Genomic DNA, 19,738 nt, shown 5'->3' with positions numbered 1-19,738 from the left:
ACATACAGGCACCCGCCAAGTTGAAATGCATATATATTTGCCATAACAATTTTGTCATTAAGCATCCTCAATGTGGGTCAGCAAGGAAATGGAATCCCAACAGGGATTTGTGTAACTAAGAAACACAGTACATTTACCTTATTGGCTCCAAACTGTACTCTGGCTTTTCCTTTGACTAAAGTGGCATTGATCTGCATGATGACTGATTCTATTGAGTAGGCACTGCTCCAGCCCTGGAGGAGGAAAAGAATGCCAACATACAACATATACTTGCTTCTTGTGCTCACCTTGCAAACCTGTTTTGGAACATGTGCTTTAGGATTTTTTTTCCTGCATTCAAGTTTTAACTACTTATTTTCAGTTAACATTTCTTTTCCACAGAAAATCTGTAAAATTATATACAGTCCTAGTACTAATAACTCGTAAGAAGAATGAAAAGGCTGAAGCACATTTCCAAAATATAGAAAGACAGAAACAAAAAAGCTCCATCCTTACAGCATTAACACATTTTCATCAATGTCACAACAGAAATTACAACCCCTTTTTCCAAGAAGTAGGAAAGACTGATCTCTAATGAAGTCAATTCAGTAAGCTGTAGGAATTCTGCTCATCTCTGGTATTGCTTTACCTTCCACAGCTCACAAGAGTTTCTGCCAGAGCCTGCAAGTAAGTTACTTCATTCATTTACTTACTTTAAAGAGAAAAATCACTCTGTCTACAAAAATAATCTATGACTATAATCATCTGTATTCCTCACTTCTCCAGAGCTGACTTTATGCAGTTGAAGAGGCTTCTAGAAAAGAAAACAATGTGTTTCCACACTTCCTTCCTCACAGAAATTCTGAGAGCTCCAAGTTTAAATGCTCACACTGCCTGCCTCTTCCTCACATCTCTTGTAAGCCATCCAAGGCAGAAAATAAGATCTCAAACAAGATCAGCGAGGCAAATCCTGTGGGATTGAGGTTTAATTCCATCATGTTTCCTTTGGTGTGTGTAGTTTATTCCACACAGGGATTCCTCAACTCAAGGGAAGCACCTATTTTCACTATTTTCAGGCATGTTTTATTATCCAGATAACAGAGCTCATATTCACCTGTTTTGTAAGAAGTTCCATGCATAATGCACCTCCACCTAGGACATACCTAGAAACAAATGTAAAAGAAAATATACTTGACATCATCAGTTAGTAAAAAGATGCGAGTGCTCACAGTACTTTAAATCTCCTGCTAACCTTGTTTGCTCAATTGTTCATAAAGCTGAAATGCCCTTTAGCCAGTAATATATTGTAACGGGCTAGCCATGTTACACTTCAGCAAAGAAAATCAGCATAGTGAGACAAAAAAAGTTGTTTACTAACTAGACTTAGTTTAAATCATTGACTGAGCTATTCTGCACAACGGCAGAGACCATGGAAAAAGCAAAGTTACTTTTTATGGCTACTCTACATATACATTGTAGAGATGTGTAGCTAAAAGAAACCAACAACATTCAATTGTGTAAGGAAGTTTAACACCATTTCAAACAATGTAGTTGCACTTTAAAAAATAATATAAGCTAACCAGATCTTCTCTTGCTCTTTTCCTGTAAATAGCTTTTTAAAATGTCAAAACCACTTTATCCATCGTGCTGACCGGGACTCAGCAGAACACTTGAGCATGACAAAACCTGGACCAAGGGAAGAAAATTTACCACTGCCAAAATGTATTCTCCTCTATGGTCAAGACATTTAAACCTCATAGATCCATATGACATTCCGAGGGAAATGACTACTGAAAAGCCATCCTTTTTTCATTCTAAAAAGAAGTCTGAGCACAATCAAATTAGAATCCAATGGATTTTCTGGTGTTTGGGTCTGCTTGTTTAGTTTTGAGATAGCAGCAGTCCTCAGGAACCCTATTTAACTGCACTAACCATTTACTGAATTAAAGAAGAATACATAGCAATACAAATCACGTAAGAATCAGCTATCACAGACTGCATTTTCAAAAGCAGGTGTCATTTCCTGTCACTAGGAGATGCATAAAAGCCTTGAAAGGTGAATTTAATAGTTTCTCCATGGATATATACGAGTGCCAAAGACAGCACTTCAAACATGCTTTAGATGACATTTTTTCAAATGGAGCATGTTTTCAATTAGATTTAGTGGGTTTGGATTAGCATTTGAGGAATTTTTAAACAAAGACTTTATGGCAGCGCTATGAGCAAGAGAGACAGGTAAGACTTTACAGCAAACTTAAGGCAACACAGGGATCAAGACCCATTCAAAGCACCAACCCAAAGCACCCTACAACAGGAGAAGGAAGAGAGATGTTAACCCTCCACACTATGGCAAGCACGGAGTTTTTCAAGTTGTAACATTTTTACCACAAAGCACAACTTCTCCAGGGCAACTCAAACCTACCCTCCTGTGAGCACAGGAGACACCACTCGCACAAAGGGAGGATCAAAAGGGAAGTTATCCTGAAAAGAGTAATAAAAAAAAAGTTAAGGAAAATACTGTGACACTGCTTCCCGAACAAAGTATTTCAATAGCCTTATTTGTCAAATCAGATTCGAAGTACTAAAAAATTTTCAGTTCTGTAAAAATTCACTTTCCATAGTATTGGCTAAAAAATGTATTTTTTTGGGGAAGCTTCAATGCTGAACTTAAGTTAGTTTTCTTTTCCTGCCCTTTTTTAATGCTACATTCCATTATTACCCAAGTACAGCTGAGGGTTATTTCATAATTTTCTATAGTAAGCCTCAAATTTAACTGCAGCTTTTCATCCTACAGACACTTACCTTAAAAGAGAAGTTCAGTAAAATGTATTCTACACCTTCTTTTTCTTTTAAGACTTGAAGATCACTATGCAGTGGGCTATCAGGATCAACCCTGTAAAAGCAGCAGGGGGAAGACTATGGATGAAGTTCGTATTTTCAATACCTGTAAACAGTAGTTCCTCTTAAAGATTTCCTTTATGTAATTGTAGTTTACAATTTGTAGTTTAAGGTGAAATGTAGGAAATTCTTGCTCCTTTTACCTAGTAAAAATTTCACCACAAGATCAGCATGAAAACTTGCTGCAATGCACAACATTCTCAATGCTATCAAGAGTTGCTTAAACACAGCACAAAATAAGCTGTTTATTTGAAAAGAGCAATATTAATTCTCTTCAGTTCAGTTGTGTTCAAATAAGAGGGGAGAAAAACAGCAAGACTATAGTCATCTTGTTTTCAGCACATAGTTAGTGAATCCTTTATGGAATATGTAATTGTAGTCCTGCATCATCTGTTAAAAGTAATCTGCATCAGCAGTACTAAACCCAGCAGCTTCTGTTCAGCAGAATTTCAACAACTGTTCTAAAATGCTGGTGGGAGAGCAGCCTGGCCACTAATTCAGACACTACTGGGTTAATCTGACACCCTATCAGCTTTTAAATAGAAGAGACTAGTCAAAAACACCTGCAGCAAGCCAAAAACAGATGTTAAAGGGACTGAAAGGCCCTTAAATCTAATCCTCTACTACAGCTGAAACTACAAAATTATTAGATCTCATTTCAGAACTTCTTGGGCAGGTAGTCCCCATTCTATCAGTGGGAAGTTATTTCAGAAAAAAATCTTCCAGTGCTTAGGAACATCCCATTTCAAGCCATTTTGCTGGGCCAGTTCAAAGGGACTTGTTCTAAGTAACAATACTGCTCGTTCCCCATATGGGCTCTTTCCTCTGAACAGCTACCCCTCAGCTACTCTGCACACAGGGCATTTGTTTCCAGGCACTTTTTGCTGCAATAAACAAACACAACACTTCTCTTAGACATTCTGGAAGGCATTTGCTGCATATACTCCATTTCCTCTTTTCTGAAGGCAGAAAATGAGACCTGTTCACAGCACTTGAACAGAGGTTTCAAATCACTGCACATGGTTTGAGCACTTGGTTACAGATGCGCTCAATAGGAAAGGCCTCCAATAACATGACAGAGATTTCTCTGATGTGTCATTCCTGCCATTTTCAGCCTCAAAACCTTCACATGGCCATGATTACACTAAGAAGGAAACAAAATTCTCTCAGCAGCTGGTGACCCAGTCTTCACAAGTCTCACCCCTAGGACAAAGCAACAATTCCTACAGGCAGGTCAACTACTGTGCTGAAACAGCCTCTGTCCTTATCCTTATCCCCCAGGACATCTCTGAACCCATGGGAGCTCTTTCATCCACTGCCAGGTGCAGCAGCCACCCAGAACAGTTTGGGTAGTCTCTTCCTTTCTTTAGGGTACTGTATAGGGATGCCAGCAGATGACCCTGTTACCAGGAATAATTTCACTCTAACGCCTCTAGGATTAAAATTACTGGACTGTGGATGTAACAAGGTGAGAGTTAGGTACTGCTTTTCACTTGGTATACTAGTCGATGACAGAAGACAAGGTACATATAATTATATAATTCACATTTATGTGATAGTGAAAAGTTTCAGTCCTATGTGCCTGTTTAACTGTAGAAATAAACAACTAATGACACTCAGTTCTGTTTTTGCCTACATCTTAAATGTAACTAAAGCTGGATTTTAATGTAATTCAAAACAAATAAAAACAAAATCAATGCAAAAATTCTTGAAAAGAATTTTCATTATTTAAGGTTGCATATTTTGGAGCAGCTTTAGAATTGAACAGTAATGACAGTTAATGCAATACACATGGTGTTGACAGAGAAAAGCAGGTCTGTCTTTTTGCCAGCTCAATTACTACCATTCCATCTCTACACATTTCTGTGTATCAGAATTACTGCCACTATTTAGTGGCTACAATTACCATTAGAGCTACTACTACTGTAACACACTAATTTTTATGCTATGGCTAGAGATACTCCTTTATCAAAAGAATCTCTCCAGCAATAATAAAACAGATTTTTCGGAACACGGAAAAACTTTATTAACTTACTTGAGAAGCTTAACATGCCATTCATACAAGCTGTCATTTACCAGTTCCACTGAATATATCCCTGTAGAAATATTAGATGGTATTAATTATGCACTAAAAGTGTAGATAGGAAACTTAGCAAAACCATTATTTGCTTTAAATTTGAATACTGTCAGCAGGGGTAAGCAGTGGGTAGGACACTGATACTCAGGCACGTCCTTCCTCCAATAGCAGATGCATTTCTGAGGAGCTACAAGAAAAAGTGTTTTCACTTCTATTAAAACATTTCACATTAACCAATTTCTTTCCTGATACTTAACCATTTCACCTTCAAACCTTCCACAACAATAACTCCAGTTTGCTTATTACTCACTGTATTTTACACCCAATACACTACCAACATGTTTTTAAAACACTTCACAACACAGTGTGCAGCATTGTGTTTCACAGGTTCCCATCAGTACAGGCAGACCAGGACAGCACACAGGACAGTGTATGCAGCAGAAACCCAACAAAAAGGAGATACAGCAATGGATTAAGTACATTCCCAAAAGCTTACTGAGGAAGCCAGAAAGATGCATCTAAAGAATGGAATGGTCTGTGGGAGCCAGCTGGTGACTTTCAGTGGCCTTATTGTTTTAAGCAAGTTAAACAACAGTCGTGCAATTCACTCCCAGGGAAGGACAGAAATTATCTGCAATTTTCTAATATATTCAGAGCTTCCTCTCTGCATAAAGTCAGAAGCAGCTCTAGAAAAAGCAATAAATCTTTAACCACCCAACAAGATTTAGAGCATGGTATCGTCATGTACAGAAGTTAAACCCCCTCCTTCAGAGAATATTCATGCATATAGACTGACCCACTATTATTAAACTCGTTACCTGGCCTAATATTTAACAGCATCTTTGTTGCTGGCCTAATTATTTGGAAGCCATATACAAATCAGGAATCTGCCTAGGATTTCAGAAGGCAATACAACCATCAGATTGCAATCACCACATTCTTCCCAAGGAATGAGGGATATTAATTTCTGAATTTTATTATTCTAGCATAAAAATAATCTTACAGTTGAAGCTTATAAGCATTAGTACTTGGAGTACAGATGACACTTCTAGCTGTCCAGACACCATTATTTCTAAAGCATTTCAAAACTTGGCACACAAGTTAAAGCACCCAATGCTTCATTCTCCTGAGTGCAACTAACAAGTGGGTACTGCAGCCAAGAGCACAATTTCTAATTTTCCTATGTCTAGAATAACAGTGTAGGCCTGAACACATCCTCACTGTGCTACCCATGTCCCTTTTAATCAGTAGTTACTTCAGAGACGTGACATCTCTGTTTGAGGAGCAACCAAAGGAGCTATTAAGGCCTTTTTCCAATTCCCCAGATCCAAGGACACTATTTTCTGAACTGTCCTCAGTGTAAGTCACAAACTAAGAATTTCAATTAGCACTACTCTGCTGTAACAACAAAAGAGTTGACATTCAGAACTCTGCTCATTGTCAACTCCCATTAATGACAAATCTATTCCATTGTTGTATCCAGAATATTTTCTTCCACCTGCATCCAAGTGGGAGCAAAGAACACTTATTACAGACAAGGCAGTAAGTTACAGTAAGGCTCCTGACACCATGCTAAACAATGAGAGATCACAAGAGAACTTCCATCCCTTTGCTCACTCACTAAGCCTTCAGCCCCAGTCCTGCACTCCTTCCATTATCCTCAGCCTCCTGTTCTTAGCTACAGTTCCTATCCCACTCCAACTTCAAGGCCCAGACACTTTGTCAGCTTCCCCAACAAGAGCTGTACCCAAGAGTTGTGCTGCATCTAAGCCAGAAGCTGCAGGAGGGTTCTTCAGAGAGAAAGGATCAGCTCAGGACTGAGCCTCAACACCAGCACAAGACAGTCCAGCAGCCTCTCAAGCAGCCAAGTTTTGAGCCAAACAGCATCTGTGTCTCATGAGCAGCAGCAAAGGCTCCATGTTTGATACAGAAGCTACGTAACAACACCATCCAAAGCTGAGCGAGGGTGTTGTTTGGGGTTTTCTGAAAAATCAAAAGGTGTTACTAGGAAGTAATTTATGTGCTTTTTTTTTGTAATTTTGACAGTGAGAGGAAGAAGGTTCCTGTCAAAAAAAATTTAACTTACTAACAGTAGTTTTTGAGAAGTCCTTAATTTAGGAAAGGAATCAAGGTAGGCTCCTCTTGCTTAAGTACAAGGTGGGGTGGAGTTTTTATTACTCAAAAGGTGATAAAGTAAAAGAGGTGATCTATTAAAAAGAAACCACAGAACCATGAATGAAGCTAGCAAAAAAGTAAGAAATTGAAATGTAGAAAGAAAAGCAATTCCTTTCAAAACAGAAGCAACATCTTACTTAGGGCAACATTACTATATCACAAAGTAAATCCCACCCAGTCTTTAGATAAAAACAGGGAATTGAAGTCTATATGAACTATATCTGAATAAAACAGATGCTAAAGATATGAACAGAAAAAAAATTTCACTTAATATCCCCAAATTCTTTGTTTCTTGCCCTCCTTTCCCAATCCCTTAAATTACATCAAATCTTTTGTGAATCTCCAATTTGATATGCGGAAATTAGATAATCTTGCTTTACAGGACTTGTGGTTCCCATTATCTGAACAGGCTAATGAAACTAATTCACAACAGAGTATCTTAATTTGCTGGAATGTTTTTTGCTCCTGTCAGCTCATAAGAAAATTATTTTCTGTTTCTTTAAGGGCAATTCTTTCCCTAGATTTCCCAGATAGATAAGCAACTTTGCTGTCGAGAGCAAGTTTGTAATCTTTTGCTTGAACTCCAGCAGCATTGCTTCATTAGATAAAGGAAATTAATTTCTAAAATAGATATTACCTTGAATGCACAGCTACAGTTGAAGCCACTGTCTTTTAATATTACTTTTTATAAAATAGTATAAGAGAAAAGAAAAAAAAAATAAAATACTATTGCTACAAGTATTACTCACTTCTACAGTCAGTCCTAAAAACATATAATCTCATGAAAACTAAAGTGATCCTTACTCAACTAAAAATCTGCCTTAGCCTTTCTGGCTTGTCTTACAGAGAAATGAAAACAGCATTAAATTACCTTGTAACAGTTACAAGAACCTGGAAGTTTCACAATGGTTCCCTTTGTGCATTAGTAGGAAGAAATTAAATGTAGGGTAAAATGGACCATGGGGCAAGTACTCTTAACAAAAATGACATTAAAAAAGCCAATTACCATAGCCTGTGCTCATGGTGACAGTTACCTAACAAAAGGCAGAACTAGGCTATGAAAGCAGGAGTTCTGTGCAAAGAAAAAGAAACAAGAACATCAATTTGCTCAACATCGAAGAATAAATGAAACCATAAGGAATGAATCCAGGTAAGTTTTATATAAACAGCATCAGTTTACTGGAAAAATGTAATAACTGTGTCACTTAGGACGGTGTTTCAAAGCAGAATTGTCATCTTTGTAGTGTCAACCTCCACTTGACACTACTTCATTACCATGTTTTAGAGATCAACATGAGGCATCCAGTTGCAGTGTTTTTACATATTTCCAAAGTCATAAGCTCTAAGTTACTGCACTCACCCTTTAGAACCTCAACCTTCTGTAAAGTTTAGCAAGATTTGCTCTTCCTCATAATTTAGAGTACACTTTCCTACATCAAGATCAGTCTTTTGCAACTCATTGAGACTTGTGTTTCTAAAGCCAAGAAATTACATGATCAGAGAGCCTAAACCCTCCCCTCAAACCACAGCTAGCCAGGGGGCCCCTGGCTGACTCCAGTGGTACCACCAAATGACTGAGCACCTCACAGCACTCTTTCCAGTCCAGTTTGTTATAGCCAGCCTTCGCTCTGATCACCTAAACAAACCCTGAAGGTCAAAACCAGGCAGTAAAGCATCCCCCATGACTTCCCATAGATCTGCTTCCAGCTCTTCCCTAGACCCGCTAATCCATTCCTTCCTGGATAGATGGTGACTGGGGCACACTGGCAGGCACTCAGCTGCAACAAAGCTAAAAGGAGGCTGCAATAGACCAACACTAGGTCACCTCATCAAATTTATACCCCGGACATTTTACCACTGTCCCCAGCACTTCCATACATGAAACAATTGACCTAAAAGTTAAATATGACAAACCAAAACAGGAACCTATTGTCTCTTCACCTCTATTCTTTTACACATGATTAAAATGGCATCACCAAGTGAGGTTTAAGTCCACTAGAAATAAATATGGGAAGAAGTCCAGAAAAGTGAAAGCATATTTAGTTTTATACTGACTCTCTAATTAGGTATTCCTCCTGTTCCCATCCTGGCCTGCACCAGGGTCTGACACCTGGCTGCAGTGATGGAGTTGTCTATTTGGCAGACCTAGAGGAATACAACTTGCCCAAAATCGATGTAATTTCTATTTCTCATATGGTAATACTCAGATGATTCAATATGCTGAATCCTTTGCTGAGCTACTTTAGCTACAGCTCCTATAAGGAATAAATGAAACAGCCATCCACTATCTCAAGATAATCACTGGTCATTAGCCAAACTAATTTAAAATACAAACAAGCTTGTTTTCCGCTGTAATCCACATCATTATTGCAACGAATATATGTTCTAACTTTTCTCCATAAATAAACTACTTTATGTAATAAAAGTATATATAATGTATCTATGTATTTTTACATATGTGCACACACAAACATGCACGTATATACAAACACAGGACAACAAAACAGAAGTTAGCAGCAAGTATTTCCCAAGAGAATTAATTTAAAATATATTTTAAAAAGGGAAATCTGAGGCATTTACCTGTTTTATAACTCTGTGATCTATATATATCCCTGAGTTCTTTCATAAGTCGATCTGAAGCCTGAACTGACCCAGAGACTGCACCCTGAAATAAACAAAAATACTCCAAATAAGTGAAAAGTAATATTTACAAAGAGCTTTACATTACTAACTAGAATGTATTAACAATATATTAATTTCTGTATGAGAATTAGGTTTCTGAAAGGTTAAATATTCTAGCGAGCAAAGTCTACTCCAAAGAAACAAGAACCTCCCTCTAAAGAACATTAATATATACTACTAAATGCTATAGGTGACACAAACTTTTAATCAAGGTAGAACAGGTATTTTTCTGTAAAGGACCTAAATCTTTGGCATTTTCATTTCCAAGATGGATGCACAGTACATCTCAGAGTGGAATATTTAATTTTACATTCTGTTTTTATACACTGGAAGACAAGTAAGCCTAATCCTAAGAGCAAGGTTCTATACATAAGGTTTTATTGCTTTCTCAGAGGTATATCTTTATTTGGTCATTGAAAAAGGTAGAGGAGTTCCTAAGTATCCACTCTAGAACAGCAGCCTCCAGAGGAGTAAGACCAAGCAATGAATTTAGGAAATGTGGAACAAAAGCAATATTTACTGAAATTGAGTGAAAAAAGTATCAACAACTACACAGAGGACAACAAAGGAAAGCAAACCTTAAAATACAAAATATTTCTTGTGACTTGTTATAGTTCTTGTGATTTAAGCAACTACAGCAAAATCTCTTCTGTTCTCTTGGAGCTCAGTTCCGTACTGCTCCGCACCTCCAAGTGAGAGAAAACTCAAAACAATTTTCTTATATGTTATGTGATTACTCTGCTTATACATCCCACCCAAAATACCACTTTAGGTTCAAGTTACTGCCCCCAAACCCTAACCCTGTGACACTTGGACTTTCACCAACAGTCTGTTTCCTAAAGGCAGATTACTTTGCAGTTCCCCTCTGCTCCTGTTCTTCAGTCACTGCCACTGAAATACAGGCTAACATATGGAGCTCATGAGCATAGTTGGGGGGAGAAAGCATGACAAAAAATAAAACTGCCCCACTAACAAATAAAGAAGACCCACCTAGGATAATTCATCATGTCTGTATCAAGTACTGAATAAGTAAGTTGAGGAGGCTGCTTTTTTACTCCATCTAAAAATTCAAAGAGTCTTTTTTCTTCAGTTTCCTTCCAGACACTATGAGCGCCTATAAACATATCCCTTTTGGATAGAAGTGTCATATTTGGAAGAATATGAAGCAGCTGTGACCATTACCTAATACCCAAAACATCTTCCCTGTTTGCCTGAAGTCCACAGTGATGTTTTATATTCTATAAGGTCTTAATTGTAGGACCAAATTACTTCTTAATAAAAATTAAGCATCAGTAAGAGTTACTTGATGGCAAAGCCTCCACATAGTCCTCTGTCTTCTCTGTCTAGTAGTATCAAATAATACACATAGCTTCCCACTAGAATCTGTAGACTTTTCTTTTAAGGCTATTCATTTTCATACACCTTTAGATTTAATTATGCAGATTTCTGAAATTCCACTAGTTTTTCTTAACAGACCAGTATGAAGGATGAACCTTGTAATTAAACATGCAAATAATAGGCAACTCCTTTCATCTGACTAAACAAAAGCTACATACAAACAAGGCTTCAGACAAGTAATTTCTCCATTTACTATGCCCCTGTCTATAGAGCTGTATCAGACAAAGAAGGGATTTCTCAAACACCAAGTATATGAAATTTTAGGGAAAAAGGTTGTTCATATGCAATATCTGCATATTACTACTATTTATACCCACTATTTACAGATTAGCTGAAAAAGGAAGCATTATACTTAGCCAGTTAACACAGCAGTGTTAATCACCATTTTTTGTAGAGTTACTGTGCTTTCTGAGCATTAAGATTGAGACTCATCAATATGTTGAGTCTGGAGGAAAGACATTTCATAGACAAGTGTCAAGACTTTGGTTTTCTTCTGAGTAGAGCTGTGCAGATCATTGCCCCTTCCACTGTATTTCTTACTAAAAGAAGGAATTTTTGTACACTTTTCCACAGATTGTCAACCTATAAATATAGACAATTTAAGAACAAGTTAGATGGTCACAGACATCCTGTGGAAAACTACCTCTCTCACTGCATCTCTACTGCCATCCAATTGAACTACTGAATTTCTATACATAATGTTGGAAGTTCATCTTGGCAAATGAAAATTTAAGTATCTTCTCTATTGGAGACATTTAAAAACCATAGCTTAACACACTCACATCCCCCTGACTTCTATTATAACTGCTGATAAATGAGGTGGTATTAAAGGAGTTAGTTGTAGCGCGTGTAAGCAAGCCTCAACACACTTTGTCCTTCAGCCTTTTTCCCCCAGGAGTTTCTGGTCAGGCTGCTCACTCCCTATAGAGCAGCATTACATATAGTTACACTTGTACTCTAAAGAATCAATGGACTGTAAACCAGTAATCTACAATCAGGAGAAAGAGGATAGCAAACTTAAGAAGTTTAGCACAGGGGCTAATTTTATGTGCTCTGAATTACCCTTAGAGGAACTTGAAGAGGAAGGTAACAGCTAAACCTGATGGTAAGCCTAATGCTAAACACCACTCCTCTGAAGCACATCTTCATTCTGGGGTCACTTGTGGGTTTTGGAACCACTGTAAAGAGCAGTTTAGAAGACAGCACGACTTGCATCCCACCACTGCACAACACAGAGCATTGAGGTCAGCTTTAATCTACAGTGATACTAAAATTACAAACTTTTTCCATAACTCGCTACATGCAAGTTATAATTTGAAATACTGAACTCAGATATAAATAACAGTATCCTTCTAGAAAAGTGGGACTTGACACTCCAAGGGAGATAAAGTTCCCATTTCTCAAATTGTGACAGTAAGATTTATAGTTGCAACTGCCTCAGACATTAAGTGGTCAGTCATGGGATCTGATGGGTATCTGTCATGTGGGGCTGATGCCAAGAGCAGAAAGGCAAAGCCATTTCATCTGAAGTAGTTAAATTAGCTGCAGGACCAGACCTGAGTGACTTTTTTTCCTAATACATAATCAAATAGGCACAAAAAGTCTCACTTAATCATCCCATCCTGTACTAGCATATGTTGTGGCTCTCCAGAACAATGAGCAGGTAAGCTGGAGAAATCCCTGCTACAAGAGGCAAACATCTATGTTGACAGCATGCCAGCTGCTGAGAGCTGCAAATAACAGAAATACCTGATCCAGGAATTCTCACAGCCAAAACTGTTGGACATGAAAAATATCCATGAGATGCATCACTACAAGCCTGTCTTGTTGTCAAGCCCTTCCCCACAGGGATGAGGCACTATTGGAAATATGAAACTTGTGGTGCAGTTGGACCAGCACTTTCCCTGCTGTACTAATGCCATAGAGACATCAGGGGCTTCTTTTCCCCTTCCAGCCCTCAAAATGCACCCAACAGCCTGCTCTCCTCCCCAAGTTATAGAGGATAGGAGGTGCAGCTCACTACAGATTTTTATCCAAAGATCTGATAAGATCTGTCTTCTGTCTGATCAGAAAAATACTGTGAACACATCAGAACACTACAGAAAACTTCTTCACTCAATACATTTTAGAGGACTTAGACACAAGACCAAAAATCACCTGCTGAAATAAAACATGAAAACTCCTCCAAGATAATGAACTTAAAACTAAAATAACCAAAAAAGAGCTAAAGAATGCAAGTTCCATTTGTTACTTCCTCCATATTTGTGCAGAACCACAATCATTCCTAGAAGTTAAAGTAGTTTCATACTTCCTTCAAGGATTAATCTAAAAATAGAAATGACACCCTAGATTTCATAAAATCTGAAGATGAAAGTAGAGACATTGGAGACTTCTGAAGAGAAGTGCTTAAACTCCTCAGTATGAAACAGAAAAAGCTAATAGCATTACCTAAATAAGAAAGGCATTAATCTCTGAAATTACTCTGTGCGGAAAGACCTCTGAAAAGCAAGCAGCAGCAAATTGTTAAATATTTGAAGTTTATGATTCCAGTTCAAAGACCTATTTTAACTACAGGTAAGCAAATGGTTCTTTAAAGTTATTACAATGTTAAGAGGAGGATTAATTCTTGCTCTGAGTTACATACTACCAAAAGCCAAATTTATTTCCTGATGCCAACAAGAAGAATGGGATTAAGGAAACTGCCAAGGACAGAACTCATTTACTAAATTAGTAAATACACATTCTTGTACAGCACACATAATCCCTAAAAACTCTTATGACAACATCTTGAGAAGCAGAAAAATGTCTTTAACCTATCAGAAATAAATGACAATGGGAGTGCATGGACTGCTTTCCTATGAACAACCCTTGAACATGATCTTTAACTCCAGCCTGCAGTGCAGCCAAGGGGAGAGAGGACAGCCCATGGACCTGGGCCAAAGAACATGGAAAGGAACTGAAAAGTCTTCTGGCTGCACTGGGCACCAGTCAAAGCCCTGTATTATGCTGCATGTTCCCTTTTCCAACAGGTAAATGAACGGGTTTGTTTTACTGGCCTCTGCTGAGGAAACAAAGTATCCCAAAGGGCTGAAAAACCAGACTGGTTTAGCCACCGCATTTAGGTTTGTAAAATTCATACTGTCCTCCAAGAAACCCAGTTGTGAGGGCTGTACAGATTTAAATTTTGCTTTGTGTTAGAATCTGTTAACCGTGCTCTAAGAGCAGTTGTTTGAGTGTCCTATCAGAAGCCCCCTGTTTTGGCAGCATGGAGGACCCATAAAGTGCAACTGGGCTAGCTCTTTCCTAGGTCAGTAGCACAGTTAGAGATTTTGGTTCTCTAGCACCTAGGAGTAAACCCTCACAAGTCCTTGGAGAAATTATTTCAGCAGCACAGCTATTTCTGGTGACCCACAAAAATACCACAGTTCCTCAGCAGCAGCTGAATACCCTGTTCCCTGCACTCAGCTGACCTTGTTTATGCACCAGCATCAACGAGAGTGTCCTGGCATGAGAAACAGCTATTATGTAAGTTGATTCTGCTGTTGTCAAACAGAAAAGCAACAGTGCTCATTTCAGCTCCACTAAATGTGGAGGGAAAGAGCAAAATAAAAGGCAGTATTTGCCAAATAGGAAAAGAATAGATAGCAAAAGAAAATCTGCAGTTTTAAGAGGCTTTCTGCACCAAGGAAGAGTGTTGACACTACAAAAAATATTTTTTTTCTGTTCTACCAATTTTTGATGTTTGTAGAGCAGGCCATGCCTTTCAGGCTGCAAGAGGATATATTTTCTTTAACAATTAAAATATTCCTTATTATTAGGAGTTGAGTTATACACACAGAAACACACAAAACCTCTCTAGGCATCTTCGCAAACTGTGTACATTCAAGTTTAAACAAAACCAGTAAGTGACTCTTGTGCTTATGATCAGTCAAGTCTCAAAACCAGACTTGACTATACAGCCAAAGCAGTTTGGGACCTTATGTTTACCTGCTTTTAAACCCTGAAATGCCAATAAGGTTTAGGTGTTAAAATTTTAAAATCCTTTGGATGAAGCAGATCATAAACAGAAGTATTACGTTTCATGCTTTATACATTTTAAGCCTCTGTGAAACAAAAGCTTTGATTTCTTTGGAAGTCAGGGTAAACAAAATTAAGGTTGTAGGACATCATCACACCCTGCTACATACACCTCTGAGAAGCAGAAGCTTCTCTGGAACCTGGCACTTGGGACAGAACGTTTCTAAGCTTCTGGAGAACAAGCACTTTTTCTACAACTGCCTGCTGGTAAGATCACTCGGAAAACTGTCAACAAAGTTGCAGAGCTGCTGAAAGCCCCTTACTTTATACATGGCAATAAAAAAAACTGCACAACAATTCACCAGCCTTCAGTAATTTCCAGGTGGCACAGCTATTACTGAAAAATAAACTCATGCATAAAGTGGATTTAAAGCACAGGTTTGCAAAGTATTTTAAGTCACCCATGACTTTTAATACAGGCAGTTTTAAGTTTGGCTTTAGATTTTTTACTTTAATAAGGGTTCAGCCACAAAAGCCAAGCTCACCGTATTCTGCTGATTTTGCAAGGGGAGCTAATTTTTGTAACAAAGGCACCAAGCAAGACAGAGGGACAACCACATGGATACCTCTGGAGATGAGCAGTTAAACAGTCAGCACAGGTTAATTTATGTCTAGGTGCATAGCAGTGGGCTTTCTTTGCTGAAATCCATCTCTATTTTAAAGACAGAAGTATTGCAAAAAAGAAGCATGGAAATATTAACTCACATTTAAGTGATCTTGCCTTTGATTTTTTCTGATTTTTTCTAAGATTGCAAGGTTCTCTTTTTCAATGCCTTCATCCTCAGATTTCTTCCCATCAACTGGTTCCTCCTCCTTCATATCATAGTGATCCAGATCTTCAATGTCCTACAGAGAGAGAGAAGTTAATTGTAAATAACTGTCTTGTGCTCTACATTCAATGAAGCTGTCTCCAAAGGCAGGTGGGATACAGTCACATACTATATACCACTATGGATTTGTGATTGCTGGATGCCATTTCTATTTTGTTCTATGTGGGAACTCAAAATGTCTCTCAGACATTTTTAGAGGTTCCAGGCCTTGGTCAGAAGCATTCTAGACCCTGGCAGACAGCTGAAAAACAACTGTGATTTTGAGTTTGAGCCATGGAATGAATTACCAACTTTGGAGGTGGAACAAGCAATCACAAAAGGTTAGATAGTATAGTATAAGTAGTTACGAAGTAAAAGGGAAATTTTTTTAGTATTGTACAAGGGGGTTTTAGCACATGTACAGGGGGGTTTTCACTTTGTACATGAGGGTCAGAAGTTCTAAGATGGAAGAAAGTGGGCTGATCCCATCCTTCTTCCTTCTTCTTCCTTGCCTCCATGTTCTTGGTGATGTTGGCACTCACAGATTGGTTTAGAGTAGAAAAACACTTGGCAACGTAGGTAGTAGGTATTGGGAAATAATTGTAAACATGTTATACGTAATATATCTTATAAAAGATAGCAGCAACCCTGGGCGGAGGGAGAAACGAAGAAGACAGCAGATAAAGAGAATGTCAGTGTGTGTGTGTGCCTCTACCCAGGCCACTGATCAAATAGCTGCAGTCCAAGAACATAATCTGTTAGATAACTAGCAATAAACTGCCTTGAGACCGAACAGCTAAGCCTGCAGAGTTTTTCTTTGGAAGCACGGGTTGGAGGAAGAATTTCACCACCACATGTGGCCCCAAAACAAGGCTAAAATTCCCACAGTTCTAACTTCACCCTCAGCCAACATAACCACTGGAATATAGGGAACCCTCAACACAAATGAAACCCGAATTCACAACATTTCTAGTCACAGAAACAAGTACAACCTCTGCAAGAAGATTGTAGAGAATTAGCCCACTGAAGTAGGCAGCAAGTTGGACTAGAGAATCCAAAAGTACCAAGTTAGGGTGGCTCCAAGTTGTTTCTAAAAGCAGATGCTTTTGCAATTAGAATCCTAGTTATTTCTCACAAGTAGTGATTAACACATTTGGCAAGGCTACAGCAACCTTTCAAGAAAGTTAAATATTAGAAAACCATGTGTACTTTATTCAAGGTTAACATTTCAGCTAAAGATTAGACGCAGTAATTTTGGAATCAGGACATAAGACAAAATTCTTTGGTCAAGCACTCTGATCACCCAAGCCAACACTTTGGTTCTATGTTCTAGACCACGGCACTAAAATCCCTCCATTCTGTATCCTGAGATGGGGTTATCTTTGTGGCAGAGAAGCACTCTGAGCTTCAGACAATTGCCTGAAGGTGATTCAAATGCTGGCTGTGGAGAGGAGGGCAAGCATGTAAATACTTTGACACAAAAAGGAAGCATTGCAGCAGCCACACCAGCAGGCTTTGGTTACATAACCAGCAGATATACTCCAGTATGCAGAGCTCTGCCACACCTGGGAGTGTTCCCCATGCACCATCTGTTTGCGTGGCAGGAAAACCCAAATTCAAGGATGCCCTATGTAGCAAGAAATACACCTGGTGCATTTGACAACACTGTCTTCAGCTGTACCAGACTTTAGACTGAGTATTCTTCAAAATACTTCTGTTTCTCCAATGATAGAGCTGAGGAATTGTAAAATACTTCTCCATTTAGAACTGGGACTAGATTACAGGTTGCAGATACCACTGCCACGCACAGTGCCCCCTGACAGCTGATAAATAATGGCAGACCATTTCTTTTTTGTACAAAGTAACCCAAACAGAGTGCAAAAGGCTACTTTAGCAGTCTGCAAGCAACTAGTGCCTTGTGCCAGCAGGATATGGTACATACCACCTTTACAGAAACACGGGCTCCAGCAAACATAGTCTGGATTGGGCTAAATATGGCATAAGAAAGGCTGCTACAAATTAATTTAAGAACTTGGTAACATTTAGCTCTTTTCTATAGGAAGATCATTTGTTCAGAGACAGTTGTTCATTCTTACTACACCTTAATTAAAAATCTAAATCTGAAGAAAGCCGAACAGTTCTACTACAATAAGGCAGTCTATAGTGGTGTAGAAAGCAAGCATCTTGGAGCTATTCTAAAATGTAGCAGAAGCAAGCAAAAAGGGTGATTCTTACAACTAAAAAGCTCTTTAAAGGGAGCACCATGTTGCCAGACATGGACATAAAAGTTTAGTGTGTCTGTTTCAATGTTCTTCCAGTCCCTTCAATTTATTACAGTCAAAAACTACCTCACCCATTCAATGAGTCAGCAAACTGATTTACTCTTAGCAAGTCTGCTTCAATTTAGGAGGCACTTCCAACTGTATCAGAGCCAGTTCACATGCTGCTTGAAATAGGAGTTAACAATGTAAAAACTTACTGATTTGGCACACAATGTTATGTATTGTTTGACTAAAGCACAAACAGATGTCCAATTCTCTGTAGCCAAGTACCTCACAGCTGAGATCTAGGTTTAAGAAGAAAATTTCACTAGTTTTCTGGTTGAAGGGAAAGCTGACATTCAGGTAAACATCCAAATTTTAATTATCTTTTCTGTTGAACTCCAGGGAGGTCACATTTTACAGTTTGGTTTAATTATTAGCCAGACATTACAGAGCAAAATGCCAAAATTCTACTAGATTAGCACAACAATCTCATATATAGACATACTTCACCCATATCATCTTCTTCCTCCTCCTCTGATGTAACTTCTTCTGTTGTCCCATTCTGCAAAACAACAATGAAAGTTCTGCATAAATTCTGCATATGCTTCTTGGTTTCAAAATCAGCAAGTCTACTCTCCAAGAGAAGCAGTAAATGCAAAAGTTACATGTCAAACTTCAGTTCTTTGCTGGTAAGGGTAAGATGCATAAAGATGCTTTCCTGGAATATGACAGTGAAGAGACATTTTCACAAAGCAAAAGTAAACAGAATGTCTCAATTCCCATTAAGCTGTAAATAGAAGCTTTAAATTCAGATAAGGAACATCCTATTCTGAGACAGTGACAAATGCAACAAGCACATCAAGTGGGTTACAACCCACCATCCCTTAACCATGCAATCAGATCATGGCTCTGACTAAAATCCATTAACATGCTACACCTCTAGAAAGAAAAACTGAATGAACTTTAGACATCTAGAACCTAACAAATTCTTTTTCTCACTACCTGTAACTTCCATGCAGCCACTGGTATCATCATGTAGGCATTGCTATTAGCCTATTTGAGGAAATAACAAAACAATACACTGAATATAACTTTCTCTTTCAGGATACCACTCCAAGCTCAGGAAGTCTGAGATGCAGAAATACTCAGGAGCATTCTGATATGCTTGTCCTCTGCTCACTTTTCCTTTGGCAAAGAAGGAATGACACTGCTCTAGACAATATATGGGACCAGATGAATCTTTGGTCAGAGTTACTAAGGCCCCTCTTATTTCACTTGAAACTGTCTGACATTTCTGGCTAAGAAACCTTTCATGAGTTTTTGAGTTTCACAGCATGTGAGCCCCTTCACAAAGCTACACCCTTAACAGTACAGCCCAC

General features: G+C 38.4%; 1 protein-coding gene across 3 annotated transcripts in view; it reads right to left on the bottom strand.

Moving 5' to 3' along the window:
- UBE2Q2 (ubiquitin conjugating enzyme E2 Q2) overlaps nucleotides 1–19,738 on the bottom strand; it is a 46,447-nt gene that overhangs the window by 3,650 nt on the left and 23,059 nt on the right. For 2 of the 3 annotated variants that reach the window (XM_021546782.4, XM_085588166.1), the window contains exons 4-11: nucleotides 18,865–18,921; nucleotides 15,992–16,132; nucleotides 9,710–9,794; nucleotides 4,913–4,973; nucleotides 2,782–2,872; nucleotides 2,402–2,460; nucleotides 1,094–1,142; nucleotides 138–233 (exon numbers count right to left, since the gene is read on the bottom strand). In XM_021546782.4, coding sequence (XP_021402457.1) covers nucleotides 138–233; nucleotides 1,094–1,142; nucleotides 2,402–2,460; nucleotides 2,782–2,872; nucleotides 4,913–4,973; nucleotides 9,710–9,794; nucleotides 15,992–16,132; nucleotides 18,865–18,921 — 639 coding nt within the window. Of the gene's footprint in view, nucleotides 1–137; nucleotides 234–1,093; nucleotides 1,143–2,401; nucleotides 2,461–2,781; nucleotides 2,873–4,912; nucleotides 4,974–9,709; nucleotides 9,795–15,991; nucleotides 16,133–18,574; nucleotides 18,662–18,864; nucleotides 18,922–19,738 lie in introns of all 3 variants that reach the window. The other variant, XM_021546781.4, reaches the window with a different exon arrangement.

The sequence above is a fragment of the Lonchura striata genome, chromosome 10, assembly GCF_050655825.1.
Source record: "Lonchura striata isolate lonStrDom1 chromosome 10, ASM5065582v1, whole genome shotgun sequence".
Taxonomy (NCBI): Eukaryota; Metazoa; Chordata; class Aves; order Passeriformes; family Estrildidae; genus Lonchura; species Lonchura striata.
The sequence above is the reverse complement of the archived record's forward strand: the minus strand, read 5'-3'. Positions and strand labels throughout refer to the sequence as shown.